This window comes from Triticum aestivum, chromosome 3B, assembly GCF_018294505.1.
Source record: "Triticum aestivum cultivar Chinese Spring chromosome 3B, IWGSC CS RefSeq v2.1, whole genome shotgun sequence".
NCBI lineage: Eukaryota > Viridiplantae > Streptophyta > Magnoliopsida > Poales > Poaceae > Triticum > Triticum aestivum.
In genome coordinates, this window is record NC_057801.1 from 96,595,822 (window position 1) to 96,614,269 (window position 18,448).

Below are 18,448 nucleotides of genomic sequence, written 5' to 3' on the forward strand. Positions count from 1 at the left end.
GCGAAGAGCCAATCACAAGGTTAATATTTTGGAGATGCCAAGCGCAAGGTTATACGAGAACGAGTAGTAGGTGCCGCGTCATTTATAAATAATTTTTTTTCTTCACTGGCACGTACGCAATATGATAGGTTCATATGGAGAGAAAAGGAAATCGCTCCACTATATACATAGTCAGGACGGGCCAGCCTACACGGTTGCTTGCTGGGGTTGCTCTCTTCACACTCTCTCGCACAAAACGACTATGGCCACATCTCTAACATCCCGGCGGATCACGTCCGCTTGGGGAAGGGGTGGATGCTTAGTGTAGATGTGGTGGCCGTCGCCGATGGCGAAAACCCACTGTCGGCATGTCCCGATCAGGGGTCCCCGCCGTTCTCTCTCACAAAGCCGGTGAGGTTGCCTTCGTCCCTTGCTCACTGCCGCGACGTGGGCAGTTGCCGCCTCCCGCCGCCCTCCTCAAGGTTGAGCTACGTCCCTTAGGTACAACTCCCTTTATAGCCGGCTTGCACCACTGCTCCAGCTGCCCACATCACTCCATGTGGATATTTCTCTACTTCTTTGCCCCGCACATACCTGATACCTCTACTGGCTTCTACGTACTGTATTTGTGATGAGTTTATGTCTCATCAACTAGTCCTAGTAATCTTATTCTAATCACGCTTCTTCAATTTCTTTGCCACAGGGATGCTCATCTCGATTTTGGTGAAACTGCACAAAATGAACCGATGGTCAAAATGTTGAAAACTTCATTTATTAGGAAGCTCGAATGTTGCGAGCAAATTGAAGCCTGGTCAGGGTTCACAGTTCAAGGGCTAGGGACTTCATGGATCATTTTTTTCTTTAGCTGCCTCTGTTCCAAAATAAGTGTCAACTTTAGTAGTAGTACAACTTTGTACTAAAGTTTGCACAAAGTTGAGACACTTATTTTGGAACGGAGGGAGTACATATTTGCTATGATCTGTCAATCATTGAGATGCAATAGCATGCATGTTAGTCTCCTTTGTATTTGACGAAATGTTGCAACGGGTAACCTTGGACGCAAGATACATGTAGCAGGAGCTGGAAGCTTCATAGCATTGTACAAATTTATCTCGCTGATAAATTACAGTATGTACTAGTACTATACTAGTACTTCCTCCGTTCCTAAATATAAGTCTTTGTAGAGATTTCACCATTAACCACATGCGGATGTATATAGATGTATTTTAAGTGTAGATTCATTCATTTTGTTCCGTATGTAGTTCACCTAGTGGAATCTCTACAAAGACTTATCTACTAGTAATAGTAGCCCCCACTACTAGGAATTCTCTATCCTCTCCTTGAGCCACATCATCAAAATTGACGTAGCCATTAGATGAAGTAAATCAGTCATAATAGCTGTCTGATCTAGACGTTGAGAGGCTCCACACTAAGCCACATGCAAGCATGCAGACGTACCGTGGCACATGCATGTGAGTGGCTTTTAAATCACATCAACATGTCTGCATGCAAGCATGCACCGGTAGCATCTATGTAAGTGAGCTTTTAAGTCCCATTAACATGTCAAAAAGAAGAATATAATCCCATTATGCAGTAGGAGTTGGCTGATCTTTTTTCCTTACGTGGGATGATCTAAATGATAATGGGAATTTATTTAGTTTGGCTACCACATTTGTCATGCGGCTATAGATTTTTCTTTTAGTTCTATGAAATCGATAATTTTGCGCAGAGAGATATACCGCTGTTCCGCGGCAACGCGTGGGGACTCATCTAGTAATATTTAGGAACGGAGGGAGTACTATGTAAAGAGTTAGGTGTCGCACGGTGATAGTGTGAGGTGGGCCATGTAATCACTGAGCCTGCGTGTTTTCACTGCTCTTGCACTCCTCCGCTGTAAGAATGGAGAAAATTGTAATCTACTACCTCCTTTCGCCGAAAGCGTGGGACATCCAGCAGTCCTACCACCTCAGTAATAAAGACCAATGAGCCGTCAAATCACATAGACCCAGCAGTAAGTTGGATGGACGAAGCAACCATTACTCTTGCGCCAGTGAGAGGTCGCGTCCGCTCTTCCCGGGCATGAATGCGGCACCGATTCTTTGGAGCGGCGTTGACCGTTTCGGGCGGGAAGCGCACACGGGCTATGGAGGGGCTTTGGGTGGGCCAGGCTAGTCAGGAGCGGGCGTGGCAGCTGTCCGCATGTCCCTACCGGACACGGCCGGAAACGAGAGGATGCACCGACTCTCGCGGCTAAAATCGTACACTACACACCATATCTCTATAGGAGTAGGTTGATCTGTCGCACTCTCTAACACACACATGCTGTTAAACACACACACGCACACGCACGCACCTTGGTCCCGTTGCACCTTCTAACGTGACTTATTACACCTAGACGGAGGGAGTAGTAAGTATACGAGATACGGTGGCATACTGACTTAAGTCGAATACAAGTGCCCAAAATTTATGTGCATGTTATAATAAGGATTCACTTAAAATAGTACGTGAGCGAACAGAGGGATCAATTGGACAGTGTTCCCGAGCAGTAGTGAGATGTGTGAGGTAGTAAGATACACCGCTGACGCTTTTAATTTTTCTTATTAATTTGTTTGTTTCACTCTCTGACTGGTGGGACCCAACGTACTACGTGGAGAGAGGTAAGGTGACTAAGGCTGCATTATTTCTGCACCACTGTGGATAGTCTTACCACCAAAGCCACATGACACGATTATGATTGAAATCCTAATGACTCCCACACAAAAAAAACACGGCATGCCTGTCACACGAATGCAGGAATGTATAAAAGGTTATTTTCCTCTCGTTAAACATAACGGGAGGGTTGTGTACCTGGTTAGCCTGTTCGCTCATCAAACTTGAGGTCTCTGGTTCGATAACTACACTTGAGCATAATTTTTGCCAGGAGGATTCTTTGACTGGTCAAAATGTTTTCTAGGGTTTGCACGCTTCACACTCTCTCTCCATTATATATATACATGTTGGAGCCTCAGCGCTTGTAGTTGCTCTCTTCACACTCTCTCGCCCTCTCCCGCTGGAGCCTCAGCGCTTGTAGTTGCTCTCTTCACACTCTCTCGCCCTCCAGATCTAAACAAGACTTTGTTGGCCTCTCTCTCTCTCCCCTCACTGCTGCTCAAAGAGCCGGCAGGATCCGTCCGCCGGGAAGGGAAGGAGGCTTAACGCTGTTGTCGTCGGCGAGGGAGGGAATCCACTACCAGCGCTGTTGTTCACTTTCCACCCAGCGGCGGCGCGGGAGGGCCTCCGACCCCTTCTTCTTTGCCGCCGTCCTGTCGCCCACCGAACCACGCCCCAAGAACCTTAAGGTATATTTTACTTACTCCACATGCATTGCTCTAGCTGCATGTATACCATCAATCTAGGACGTGGTTCAAAGAGGAAAGGAGTGGGGGGAAGTAGTGGGAAAAGTTGTATATAACATGAATCTAGGACGTGGTTCAAAGAGGAAATGAAGGGGGAAAGTTGTATAGCATGAATCTAGGACGTGGTTCAAAGAGGAAAGGAATGGGGGAAAGTAGTGGGGAAAGTTGTATCGCATAAAACTAGGACGTGGTTCAAATAGGAAAGGAAGGGGCGAAAGTACTAGTTCAAAAAGGAAAGGAAGGGACAAGGCTGTAGAGTTTGAGCAGGACTAGATTTGTTGCGCTCACATAGGGAAAGGTGTCTAAAGATAACAAAACTGGGACCAACACAAATATGCTCCTTGGTTGTTTGTTCTTTGTTGCAATAGACTGTGCATGACCACAGTACATCGGTAGATGCACAAGGTGCTGGTGCATCCACTGTCCCGTGCAACTCATTAGCTGTTGTTAATCTAAGGCCCTGTTTGGTTAAAAACTCCCTAGTCCCTACCTGCTTGGTTCCAGGGATTAAACATGGACTAGAGGTTATTAAATGACATGATAAAAGACCATGTTACCACTAGTAATGAACTAATAGAAACAAGGTGCGATGCGTGGCAGGGGCAACTGTTGGAAAAAGTCCCAAAAAGACTCCCTCGGGGTCTTCTTTCTTTGTCCCAAATGCCCACTTTTAGTCCCGAAAAGTCCCTCCTGTTTGGTTTAGATGTGACTGACACGGAGTTTTTTTAGTCCCTACACCAAAATGTCCCTGTAAACAAACACCCTCTAATAATGCCGCTGGAAAATTGATGCAATGCCACAGTTAAAAGCAAATTACATGTTTAACGAATTTTATTGTTAATATAATCTCTATGTTAATATTAATCAATGCCACCATTTGAGAAATGCTACTGTCTTGCTTTCTTTCCCATTTAGATAAGGTAGATGCTTCTTTTTGTTGGCTTCTGTGTCATCCACCGTTATTGACCACTAATTGTTTCCTTTGCACCTCTGTGTAAACAGGGTTATCTACTTCACCTCGTTGCCGTTGTGACCTTTTGTTGCACTTCACAAAACATTTTTGTTTTAAGAGTGTTTTGTGTAGTTGAACCAAAATGTCACACCGACAACGTTGCTTGATTGCTTGATCTTAGTGGAACTGCACAAGAGGAGATCTTACTTCCTATCCGTTAAGGCGAATTTGGTTCAGATCTTCTTCTTGTGAGTTGTTTGAATTCCGCATCATGAGAGGTCAGTACTAGCCTTCTTTCACATGATTCTGCAGTGTGCTTTCATATGTTGTGCTACTTGTACGATAATGTTGCTTGATTTTAGTGAACTGCACAAATGGAGACAAGACTTCCAATCTGTATGTGCACCGTAATATCCCATTGGGGTAAGATAAGGATATTTCACAACTACTGGCCTGTATTTTGCCACTTTCATCAGAAAATTAATATCATTGTTTAGTGCTATACTTGTGCTCCCTAATTGACATGCCAAATCTTACATTGAAGGCGAAGCTTGTCTGTTATTGAACCAAGTGATGAAGGGGAAGAACAAGCGGAAAAACAAAAATCAACTCCCGGTGCTGTAATGAAGCACTGGAACTGTGATGACACAAGTAATGATATAGTTTTGCATCTTAATTTATTGTTATGGCTGGAACGAGCAATTGTTTTGCCACTGATTTGATGACACTCTTAATGTAATACGTAATTATCTCTACTTGTGCAAACAGGGATCTTCTTTGAAGATACCATATATTTTAGTGGAACTGCACAAAAAGATGTTGGAAACATTAAACTAATCAAGGAGTATATAGTAATTATGGCCACCATAGTAGATAGCAACAGATGGTTCCGGAGAAGTGCTTGATCTATATGCTCTACACAATAAGCCTCCTGACAAAGGTTGGTACTCGCCCACAAATTCATCCATATGATTGAGCTTTGTCATCTCTATTGGTGTTGTGCTACTGTTTAGATACTATCATGAAAAAGTGGTATTGTCCTTGAGAAGTGCTTCATCTATGTTGTTTTAAATATTTCCTTTCCTTTTTTTTCGAGCAAATAGGGATGCTAGCATTTAGTTGTCCTCTTGTCTTTGCACAATAGGATCATCTTCCTCTGAAGAAGAATATGGAGTACGTGAAGTGACTAGTTCCGATTATGCCAGGATGAAGAAGCCCTGTCTATCTTCTCATCAGAAGGAGCAGTTGAAGGATGGTTACGTTACTCCCCACAAGACCAAACTAACTTCAGCTCAGAAGGACTGACAAATCTCCATTTTTTGCCGTGATGCGCGAGTACAATATTGTTCTAGGATTCTCATCAGAAGGAGCAGTTGAAGGATGGTTACATTACTCCCCACAAGACCAAACTAACTTCAGCTCAGAAGGACTGACAAATCTCCTTTTTTTTGTTGTGATGCACGAGTACAATGTTGTTCTAGGATTCTTTCTGGTGAGTTCCATTTTTCTAAAAGTGTGCTCTACATGGACCATGTAGGTGCCTGTTTAAACTGTCAATTCATAGTACATTTTGCTTTATACTAATCACTTTTTTGTATTTGTGCAAACATGGGTGATCAGCTTGATTTCAACGGAAACTGCACAAAATGTTCATGAATATATCGAATCATTCATTTCCACCACAAGAAAGGAGGTGCCGATAAGTTCAAGGCGTTGCAACATATAAGGGCGAAATCATAGAAGCTACGCGTGAATTTGGTTGATTTTGGTGGAACTGCACAAAAAGAACAGTTGGTTTATTTAGCACGAGGTGCCATGTCAATGTCCGAAGTGATGGCAAACCCTGCCCATTCCACAATCGTAGGCATTTGATATTTTGGAATGGGACAACCTTGTCAAATTTTTCTCATTGATTTTAAGACATGCTTTAATATTTTCGAATGGGACGCCCTTGCTGTCAGCAGCGTCGATCAATTTTTTTTCTTTTTTCTTTAGTCATGAAGTAAATATTGCCTCTAACATGTGAGTCGCTGAGATGCATAATCATCGATTATTTTGAATGTTCTCTATGAATTGCCAGCCCTGTGTGTTTGATTGCAATGTACAGAAATGCTAAAAAGCTGCTCAAACTCTTTGTACTCCTTCTGTTCCTTTTTACTTCGCACATTGTGAAAGTGCATACTTTTTTTGTATAAGATTGGTCAAAGTAGAGATACTTTGACTGCAGACAAAACTTGTATAGAAAGGACCGGAGGTAGTACATGTGAAACTGCTGCAAACGAGGTGATCACCCTGGGAATAATGCTAGTACGTATTGTTTTGCATGTTCATCCAATGCCAGTGATACAGGAATTCGAACTAACCGAAATAAATTCATTCATACACGGTCGGATTTCATATAAACATGCCGGATTTAATTAAATTTCATACATTCTTCAACTAAAAAGGGGTGTTTGTGACCGCATGCATCTCCCAGATGCAGAGGCCGGGGGTCATCCTCCTTTTCTAAAAAAAACTAAAAAGGGGTGCGCTGGAGGTATAATTAATTAACCGAAGCTACCCACCTGTGTCCCGCTGAGCCGAACAAAAGCTTCAGTGACTTAATTGCAGGTGCAGTTGCGTAACTGACATGTGGCCTATTGGGCCCACGTGTCAGTCAGCCAACTGCACCAGCACTTAAGTAGAAGCAGCGTTCTTCTCCAGCACAGCTCTTCGACTCCACGTCGCCGCCAAGAAGCTAATCGGCCGTCAATGGTCAACCCGCCTAGCTTGGCTTCAACCGGAGGGTAGCAGCAGTGGCCTTACTTGGACCCGAGTGGCGGCGACCTACCGTGCTCTACTCTTTCTCGTTTTCTGTGTGGCGCGGCCTCGTTGGCAGCGGGGCGGGGCCTCGGCGGAGCCGGCGATGTCCTCTATCTCGTTGCCGGCGGGCAGTGCCTCAGCGGAGCGGTGGAAATCCTCCCCCACGTTGCCGGCAGGTGTGGGGCCTCGGCTGAGCCGGCGATGTCCTCTGCCTCGTTGTTGGCGGGGCGGGGCCTCGGCGGAGCCGGCGGTGTCCTTTGCCTCGTTGTTGGCGCCGCGGGGCCTCGGCTGAGCAGGGCGTCATCGACGCCAGCAGAGCGGGGACTCGTCGGAGCCGGCATTGTCCTCTGCCTCGTCCTCGGTCTCGCCAAACACCTCCTCCAGCCTCCACGGGCTCTTGTTCATCCAACCTCCACCACGCGCTACTCCACCGGCTACTGTTCAACCACCCCTCCACCGTCTACTGTTCATCCAGCCCTCCACCGTCTACTGTTCATCCAGCCCTCCACACCACGGGGTCCTGTTCATCCAGAGGCAACGCCACCGCTCACTGTTCATCCAATCGATCGGCTTTAGTTAGCAGCAGTAGCGAAGGAATCGCTCCATCGAGTTTAGTTAACAGCCATCGATCGATCGCTCGGGTTCAGTAACGCGTAGCCTGCAGTGCAATCGCTCGGGTTCAGTTAGAGCCCAACGCCTCGCACACACACGCGTACATGTACGAGAGAAACGCGCATCGCTCGGCCCCCGACCTCCCACCGTAACCGGCAACTCCCCAAAATTTTCCTACCCCTAGCTTCTACCACAGTTTTTTTCCGTCATGGACGGCCCAAAGAATGTCATGCAGCTGCGTCTCTGGCCCGCCCAGGACGAAAAGCCCATTTTCTGTCATGATTTTTTGTCATAGAAGTAGGAGCCCACCACATCTATGATGATACCGGGTTCTGTCACAATTATCGTCATAGAAGTGTCATATGTATGACAGAAAAAAATTTCGTTCGGCCCAAAATGTCACGGATGTGTCTTTTTTTTTTGTAGTGATAGTTTTGAATGATATAATTTTAGGTGACATGCATCAGCATTTATCATACTATATAATGTATAATGTTAGTTCAATTTTTGGTCGTACTAATCTATAGTAGTAAGGTGCCCGTGCGTTGCACCGAAGAGTGAAATGCATTAATCGGGGAGTTGTTTATTTTGACAAAGGATGTGGGGGTCATCTCATGTGTAACGGGTATCAATAGGTTTCTTCGGATATTATTTCATCTCTAGAGCTCACAAACATCCGGGTGAAATCGATAAAAAGGTATCTTTTGCAAAGAAAAGCGTTCAACTGTTCAACCTGCATCCAAAACTTGTGAAGAAATAACACTTATTGTGCTTTGCAAGAAATGATCTTTAAGAATTAGTTTTTGAGTATCGATTGTTATACATGTTGGCTACAGATGACATGGCACTTTCTTATAGTCAACAGTTGGCTATACTATTAAGTTATATTGACCATGAGCTTATACACCTAGACGGAGGGATTAAATCAGGATGACTTGCAAGGGGGCGGATGAGATGTAAGAAATGGTTCATCGTAAGTCTTTCATCAGTACTGTAGTAAAAATTCATACATGGAAGATTCTAGACTAAACCATAAACGGATACACTTTTATTCATGCGCGATACTCCAATAGAGCAAGATCCTGCATGGAAGTCTCCACATGCTTAGACAGCGGATTACATTGAGCGAAGACTAATGATCAACATTTAACTTGATAATGCGTATGTCCAGGTGAACCTCCTTGGAGTCCCCGTGCACCGCATCGGCGGATAAAAGATGCCATGGGTTTTCCAAGTCCACATTGGCGGGATAGTCCCAGCTCCCCAGAGTCCAAGTCCGTTCGATGAGGCCGGTGTCGCCGCCCACGCGACCCGGAGGGGTAGTAACACTGACCACGCACCCGTACATCGGCCTCGTGTCAGTGTCAGCGTCATCGGCGTCGCCCCTGACGCACATTACAAAGACGGGGCGGCGGCCTGCGCAGGCCTCGCCGGTGCCCACAATCAAGAGGAAGACGTTGTCGTCCTCCTCCGAGACTAGCAGGCGGCGGTGATCCTCCAGCGACTCCGGCATGGTGAACGGGTACTTGATGTTCTCCGCCAAGGGCCAACAGTGACCGGTGCACGCATACGTGAGGTGATGCACCATGTCCGCCGGCGAGCCACAAAACGGCATCGGGCACTCATAGCAGTGGACGGAGAGCTCCTTGGAGGCATCGACCAGGCCGTCCATGAAACGGGAGTGGCTGTAGGGGACGTTGCGCCAGTTGAATATATGAGCAAGTTACTACGAGATTTAATCCGAATAAGCACAAAATAAATCATGACGGCTATAACAGAGATGAAACTAATCATGTGGACTAGCATAGTAGTAGGATACAGAGTAGAAACATGAATTCTACCATGATTTCGAACATGAAGGACAGAAACACATACGGTGCAATGGGGGCAGCACTGTTGGCGTTGAGGTTGTCGCCCATGTCGTTGAGGAAGAGGTTGTCGAGGTAGGGGAAGAAGTCGTTGTCGGTGAAGTCGTGGCTGCCAGCAGTCGCGAGAGTGCACTCCCCAAATTTCAACAGCGCCCGCCGAATGTAGGGCAGGAGGGAGTGGCTGTAGGGGACGTTACGGCCGCCGAATGGAGCGCAAGAGTAGTGCACGAAGCAGTAGATGGTGTCCTTACTAGTACTCCCTAGTCTCTATCTATCTATATCTATATCTATATTTATATTTATTTATACTCTTATAGAAAACCGAGTTGGTGATGATGGTATGCCTGCCATCTTGTAATATAGATCGTCCGATCTATATCTGACGGATAGAAAGCCAACTATGACAATTTTACAAAAGATACCCGCACCTCTCTCCACATTTACAGATAAGGCCTTGCCTCGTTCATCCTTATCTCCCACAACCTCATGCTCCTCCCTATGGAAAAACATCCTATGAACCAAATGACATCTCTTCCTATAAAAATTGATATGCATGACATCTCATTCCTACGAATTTCATGTTCCTATGATTATATCCTATGAACCAATGACCAACCTAGGGAAAATTTCTAAGGTTTCCAATCTTCTAAAATTCCTATGAGCATCACTTGAACCAAAGAGCCCTCAAATGTAGAATCCGGGATATTCATATATCAGAAATAGAAGGAATTAGATAATACATCACGTGTTATTGCAAAAGTTAATTGGAATATATTTCAAGGAGATTTGTTTGTATGGAAGATGAGTATTTGAATTAATATCATGAACACTAAAACTGAAAATACATAAATTTCTGCATTGTATAATTGCAAAAAAATATTGAATTTAAATGGCATAGTGGAATGAAAAATATTTTACCATGCATGGATGCATGTTAAGGTTGATTTTTCTGTGCATGGCATACTGAGCTTACATGCTTACAGGTTGAGAAATATCACATATTTAGTTATGTAGGACGTGCTTAAGCCCAATAATGTAGTCTCTTGGATAGTACACGTGGTAGAATCATGTGCATTGAAGAAGATATCCAACGGTCAACAGTGCTCGGATTTTCCACATCTTTAGCATTAGATCGACATCATCCAATATTCAAAAATATTCTTGTACTATGTAGAAGAATATGACATAATATGAAAAAAAATCTGCTTTTCTTCTAGCTACAAATATTTATGTTAATGCACCTTTTATCCATTTTAATTTATAGTATTGCTAATGAAGGAATTTAATTGTTTTAAATTGCCTGAAGTAATTGGATTGGCACATGTATTCAGTAAATGGTGAATTAGTGGTAGAAAGCCACGTTTTTCTTTTTAGTGATACTTAACTCTAGGTGTTATGATCATCTGATGTCACAAAACCACATCGTTACGAAATGTGCCCTCGCCTTTGTTGGTCCTCACCTCATAGAGTTATAATCAAGCTCCACTTTTGTTGAGCCATTGCCATGTGGAATGTTGACATATAAAGCGATTGGCATTACTAGCGGGCAACAGTTGGTTAGAGTAAGGTTTTGTAAAATTGTATGACCATAAAACAAAGGGCTAAGTGATATAACCAAGAAGTAAGATACTTCAATTACGACAATAAAGATTTTAATAAATTACTTACTATGGCAACCACTTATCATGTTAAACTCTCATGTTAATTAGTATGAAACGTATGAAAAAGATACTCAAGTTCAGTTTATATAGTACAATTTAACTACACAAACATTGCTTTACATGTACACCTAATTTTGTTTTATGCCCTTTTGTGTGGAAACAACTTTTTAGAGGGAACTATTTTATGTACGTAAGAACTGTAATTGTGCAAGGCCACACATGCGTGCAACTTTAGTTACATGCAGAAAATAACAAAAAATGTAAATGTGCACAAAGAGACAGAAAAACAGAAAGGACAAATATGTATGAATCTTCATCTAATCTGACGGTCATAGCAGTTATTGAGATTTTAACTAATTCTTAATTGATGGAGAATTAGCAAATCCAAAGTAAATTTTACTCGAAGTATAAATATATTGTATTTGGGGAATATTAAACCCATTAATCGCACTGAAAGGGAGGCCAACTAGCTATGCCATGTGGCGCATGCTGGTTGGCCACGGTAAGAAAGTTTTTTGACTTTTTGGTAGATTATTTTTAGAAAATGGAAGTGTGACATTTTTTCTTTTTTTGAGAAAAGTTTTTTTTTGCCTTTTTCTTTTCTTTTTGAGATGGATGTGGTGCTCATGTGATGCGAGAAAATTTTATTTTTATTTTCAGAGGAAGTTGAAGGACTTTTTTTCTTTAATATGAAGAAACATGACACAACTTTCTCTCAAGCAGGCCGCAACCACTAGTTCTCAAGACGAATCAAAATGCACTACCTCTTATTGAGAATGCGCTACCCGTGTGTATAATGCGTTTGAAGTGGAAAAAAATATACTTGACTTGTCCAAGGAAGAGGTCTGAATAAGACTTGCCCACAAGATTACATAGTAACAAAAAAATATTCTATCAATAAATAGAACAGAAGTAAAAGAAAAAACACATGAATAAAGCTTTGAAGCTCCACAAATTTCTCAAATCCAAAGAAGCAGCGCAGGCGCATCTGCCTTGCGCACGCACGCGCGCGCGTACGTGCAGTTCAAATCAACGGACGAATCAGTAGTGGCCCCTGGGCGCACAGGTGTCCGGCTTGAAGGAGAGCGGGCCGGCGGCGTACACGACATTCTCGTACCCCTGGCCGGACCACCGCTTGCCCTCGTGGCGGAGTGGCGCGCCCTCGATGCCGTAGTTGACGTTGGTGAGGTCGTCGCACTTGCGGTCCGGCGACGCGAGCAGGCGCACGAAGCAGGCCTTGGCGGGGTCCCCCATGTAGTAGTCGGCCTTCTCGGTGACGTTGAAGTCGGCGAGGAAGTAGCCATTGCCGTCGGCGACGGGCGTCCGCGACTCCATGACGCGGTTCTTGGCGTCGCGGCAGGTGACCGTCACCTTCGCCCCCGGCAGCGGCGTCGCGCCGTCCAGGCACCAGGAGTTCCGGTGCGTGCAGCTCTGGCAGTACACCACGCCCTCCACCTTGAGCATCACCTTGTCGCACTTGGCAGCCGGTGCCGGCGTGGCGGGCGTCGGCGAGGGGGTCTGGCTGTAGCCGTGGGCGCTGGCTCCGGTGGCGGCGAGGAGGGCCACGAGGACGGCGAGGGGGAGGTAGGCCGCCATTGCTGGAAGGGGAGACTGGTACTAACTCCGTACGTGCGTGCTAGATCGATGGAGACAACTGCGGCTGGCTTTGGTTGTGTGGAAATGGCGGGAGGCGTCAGGTTCATATATAGACGCGGCAAGGTGACCAGGTGAGGGGTCAGGGGAGAGTATTAAAATGGTGTAGACGTGCGGCCATGTAGGTGGCCGGCCGGCATTAGGCTACGTGAGGGCCAGTTTGTCTCCGAGATTGTCGGTCTTGGAACAATGGATGGAGATTACGTTGGTACAAAATCATTGCACACTATCGGATAATGATTGGTGTGTGTGGCGTTCGATCGGCAGCAAAGATTTAGGATTGCGTTAATGGCGATCACATTTTCTCGGAGATTGTCGGTCTCAGAACAATGGGGAGGTTACGTTGGTACAAAATCATTAGACATGATCGGATAATGATTGGTGTGGGTTGCGTGCGTGATAATCACATTTTCTTTCTTTAACTAGGCTACACACCATACGTGTCTGCCGCCGGTATGGGGTGAGGTGAGGATTGAGTTGATGCTACAAAGGACCAGATTTAACCAGCAATATAAAGACTAGTCGAATGTTCATGTGTTGTTGTGGAACAACAAACTTAGACACTTAGATATTGATCAAAATATCATTATAATTCACGATGTATACATCGTATGTGACTTGTGATTTGTTACGACAAATAACACCTTATACTTATACGCAAACGCATGGGGTGTTCAAACGGGTTATTGGCACTGATCGGTTGCAAGGAGGGATGTTTCTCCAAGTTGCGATATCACTTTCCCCTCTCTCCCTCTCCTTGCACAGCCCCCGCGGGCAGTCGGGGGCAGCCACGGATCTGCCGCATCTAGCCCCCCTCCCTCCTCCTCCGCATCTCCTCGCCGCCGCCGGCACATGCTGACAGGCAAAGCCCGGTCGGCCTGGGCGGCGTCGGGGCCATCTTCTCCTCCCGCCCTCTAGTGGCGCTTGAACCCTATTTTGTAATAGGCTACAAAGCCTTGTTGTAGATAAATAATAAATGAAATTTAGGTGGGGATAACTACCCCTCTTTGACTTCTTAAAAATATCATTTGTTTCTTTTTTTGTGTTGATATCAAAAAAACTAAAATCATGTAGGATTTAAATAGTCATGACATCACAATTCTATTGTTTTTACTATCCTGCATTTTTGAATATTCGCAAAAAAAATCCATTTCTGAAATCCTCCTAATGTTAGTTTTACTTTCAAGTTCCAAGTAAGCATACCTTGTGGTCGCACCCACTCCGCTCCTAGGGGCGGCACGGGTGAAACCCTAGCCGCCGCCCACATCTCCCCTCTCCTCCATCCACCCCGCCACCGTCGGAGGAAACCAACGGGTAAAGCCCGTTCGATGGACGGCGAAGGCGGACTCTCGTCCTCTCCCACCGAGGGGACCTCTAGCCTTGCACGGGGTCCGGCCCTAGACGGTGTTGCGCTCGGCGGAGCTCAGAAGCAGGGCGGCCGCCTCGGAACCTTTTGGTGGTGGCATGGCTGGGGCGGCTGCGAGGGCAGCACGACGGTCGCCTTTGGATCTGGGCGGTGGTGGTTGTGGCGACATGTGCGGCGTTGGATCAAGATTTGAAGACGGAGATGCCATCCACGACGGCGGCGGTCACTTGCGGTACGACTGTGCTCCGATCTGATTCCAATTTGCAGATTAGGGACATGGACGATGACGGCTATAGCTGGACAACTGAAGGAATCCTTCCCAAGTGCATCATCAACCGATGGCGAGGATGGCATGGGTCTGCCGAAAGTGCCCTTATCGTGGGTTCCGGCGGTTCCTGGCAGTTGCGTCGTCGCCCGTTAACAAGCTCATAGGAGCACAACTTTTCCCATCAGAACTGTGTGTGTGAGCACTAGACAATGGTTCGAATGCCAAACATTCAGGCTGTAGACGTTCTCAGATGTCATGTTCCATGGTCCTTGTGCACGAGGATTATGCATATTTGTTGCTGAGTGGTCTGGAACACGACGCGTGTGGGCGTTTGTCTGTGTTCGGCATTGTCAATGATTGAAGGAATGAAGGGGGTGGTCCAGCGGTTGCAACAACAGTTCGTGCCTGCGTTTGGTGGTGCTACTTCAGTACCGTGACTGGAGTTTCTGGGTGAAACCCATGTTGTGTCCTTTGCTGGTCATATCTGGCAATGGTGGTGTTTCGACATCGTTACTTTGTTGAAGGCATTGCATGATTTTGTTCAGTTCTTCTCTCATAGTGAAAACTCAGGATTTAGTCTTTGACTGAATCTGGCGACAGTGACACTTGTCTGTCCTTATCTTCGTGAATATATTGCTTTTGGAGAACCTACTTGCAGCCCATTGTTGTCACGGTAGTGCATGATGCCATTGTTGCTTACTGCGTGCCTTAGATCTTGGTTTTTTCTTCTTCTTCTTCTTCTTCTTCTTCTTCTTCTTCTTCTTCATCATCATCATCATCATCATCTTCTTCTTCTTGGTTGTGTGCATCCTTAATGCCTCGAATTGCTCGTGGCATTGAGTTGCTGCTGAGGCCGGGTGTACTTGATATCATCTTCATAATAATATATTACCCTTTGTTGAAAAAAAGTTCTTCGAAACGGGATTTTTTGTTTGGGCCACAGTAAAAAAGGTCACCCCTACAACATATACACTCGTCGGCGCCTTCGCGTCGGAGGAAAGCCCCCGGGGCCGGCGCCGCGGCCAACCCTTGGTTCACCCTCCCCCTCTTCGCGGTCATCAACCCGCGGCGGCCGTCGCCTCGTCTCCGTCCTCAAGATCCGCCTTCAGGAGCCCATTGTCGAACAGCAGGTCAAACCATCTCGCTCCCCTCTATGTACTGTTTCGTATTGCGTGGCGCTGCCTGTGACTGTGAGTGAGCCATTTTATTAGAGGAAAAACACACCACCACTACGTGATGAGATGGTGGTCGTCCAGCGCTACCTGGAGCTGCTGTCGCGGTGCCGCGGCGGCGCCGACGCGCGGCCGATCGCGCGGATCCAGGCGGCCCTGGTCACGTCGGGCCTGCTCCGGCGCAGCGCGGAGCTCCACGACGCGCTCATCCGGGCGCTCGCCAGCTCCGGGACGCCGCACGCCGCGCTGCCGCTCTACGCCCACCTCATCCGCGCGGGCCTCCTGCCCACCCCGCACACCCTCCCCTCCCTCTTCAAGTCGCTCGCCCTCTCCCCCGCCGTCCCCGGCGCGCGCCGCCTCGCGCTCGCCGTCCACGCCCAAGCCGTCAGGCTCGGCCTCACCGGGTTCCTCCTCGTGAACAACGCGCTCATCCGCGTCCACGCGGGCCTGCTCGGCCGCCTCTCCGACGCGCACCTGCTGCTGCGCGCCGCGGCCGCCGTCGACGCCTCCACGTTCAACACGCTCATCACGGCGCACGCGAGGGCTGGCCGTGTCGCCGACGCCCGCTCGCTGTTCGACGAAATGCCCGAGAGGAATGCCGTGTCCTGGAGCGCCATGGTGAATGGGTACGTGCAGGCTGGGGACGGGAGGGAGGCGCTGGGGGTGTTCTCCCAGATGCAGGCCCAAGGTGTCCGCCCGGACGACACGGTTCTCGTCGGGGTGCTTGCTGCGTGCGCGCAGCTGGGGGCTCTGGAGCAGGGGAAGTGGGTGCATGGTTACCTCAGAGCAAACAATATCAGGATGACCGTGTTCCTGGGCACTGCGTTGGTTGATATGTATGCCAAATGTGGTGAGATGCAGCTTGGAATGGAGGTGTTTGAGGGAATGAAGGACAAGAATGTGCTGGCCTGGACTACCATGATAAAGGGCCTGGCTATGCACGGCCGAGGCTCAGACTCATTGATGCTCTTCTCCCAGATGGAGAGCTCAGGTGTTAAGCCGGATGACATTGCCTTCATTGGTGCTCTCTGTGCTTGCACACACACTGGGTTGGTTGACAAGGGTCGGCAGCTTTTCAATTCCATGGTGAACAACTATGGTATTAAACCAAAGATTGAGCATTATGGATGCATGGTAGACCTCCTGGCACGGAATGGCCTGCTGAGTGAGGCCAGAGACATGGTTGAGAAAATGCCCATGAAACCGGATGCCTTAATCTGGGGAGCTCTAATGGCTGGTTGTAGGTTTCACAAGAATGTGGAGTTGGCTGAGTATGTTATAAAGCACTGGATTGAACTGGAGCCAGACAAAAGTGGTGCTTATGTACTTTTAGGTAACATATATTCTGCTTCTGGTAGGCATGCGTCTGCGAGGGAAATTAGGCACCTAATGCGTGAGAAGGGAGTTGAGAAGACACCTGGATGTAGCAATTTGGAGATTAACGGAGTTATCCACCAATTCATTGTTGGAGATCTGTCTCATCCTCGCATAAAAGATATTTTGACAAAGTGGTATGAGATAGATAGTAGGATAAGGCTGGAGGAAGGTTACGTGCCTGATAAGAAAGAGGTTTTGCTTGACATTGAAGAAGAAGAGATGGAAGGTGCACTCAGCCGCCACAGTGAGAAGCTGGCAATCGCATTTGCTTTGATAAGTACAAATGATAATATACCCATTCGGATTGTCAAGAACCTCAGAGTCTGCCAAGATTGCCATCATGTCACCAAACTTATATCCAAAGTATATGGGAGAGAAATTGTTGTTAGAGATCGAACACGTTTCCATTTGTTCAAAGATGGTACCTGTTCGTGCAAGGACTATTGGTAGTAACTGACAAATTTGTCTATTAACAGTGGTACTTGGTCTCAATATAGAGCATGGGCTGTTTAGCACAAAAAAAAATCTGTTTCATGATACATCAGCGATGCATGAGTTGAGGCGTTAAAGTTGGTGAACAAAAACAAAATCTTGCTAATTACAATGTACATATATGGTATTAGAGAAATTATTGTTAGAGATCGAACACGTTTCCATTTGTATAAAAATGGCACCTGTTTGTGCCAGGATTATTGGTAGTAACTAATAGGATTATGTATTAACAGCGGTACTTGTCTCATCATAGAGCATGGGCTGTTGAGCACCCAAAAAATAAAACTCTTTCGTCATACTCCCAAAATATAGCGTGTATTAGTGATGCATGAGTTGAGGGGATAAAGTTGGTGAAGAAAAAAAAATCTTACTAATTATAATGTACACATGTAATCATGCTGTTATTAAGTCGCGAATAGATATTCATGTTCGTCTCTGATGAAAATATATATTACAGGGGTATAACCTTGACAATACAATATCATTAATCTGCATTTGGTTTCATGTTGCTTTTAGTTCTGAACCATTTTCATATATGAACCTTTTTGGCTTGTGGAATTTCAATATGAATGCTCGTTCTACCGATAATTTTGGTTCAGATTGCTGCAGTCAGCTTGTTAGCTGTATTTCCGATGCTAAGTGTGTTTCTGTTTTAGCCCGGGTACTCTTCAGGTAGAGAAAACCTCAGTCAGAGTTCAAGTCGCTAAAACAAACGGGCCGTTTCATTTGTTTTGTTGATGGCACTAACTGACATATTTGAGCATCGTGTGTGAAACAAACCAGATAAAATAGTATCTCCAAAGAAAATGGATTGATTATATACTCCTATCTGACAAGTGTGTAGCACATAA

At 46.2% G+C, this 18,448-nt stretch overlaps 1 protein-coding gene across 1 annotated transcript; it reads left to right on the top strand.

Moving 5' to 3' along the window:
* Positions 1-14,626: 14,626 nt before the first annotated feature.
* On the top strand, positions 14,627-17,580 carry LOC123067363 (pentatricopeptide repeat-containing protein At3g62890). The gene is made up of 3 exons (XM_044490187.1): positions 14,627-14,745; positions 15,500-15,686; positions 15,768-17,580. Exons 1-3 carry the CDS (start codon positions 14,627-14,629, stop codon positions 17,553-17,555), a joined length of 2,094 nt encoding a protein of 697 aa, XP_044346122.1. The 3' UTR covers positions 17,556-17,580.
* Positions 17,581-18,448: the final 868 nt, after the last annotated feature.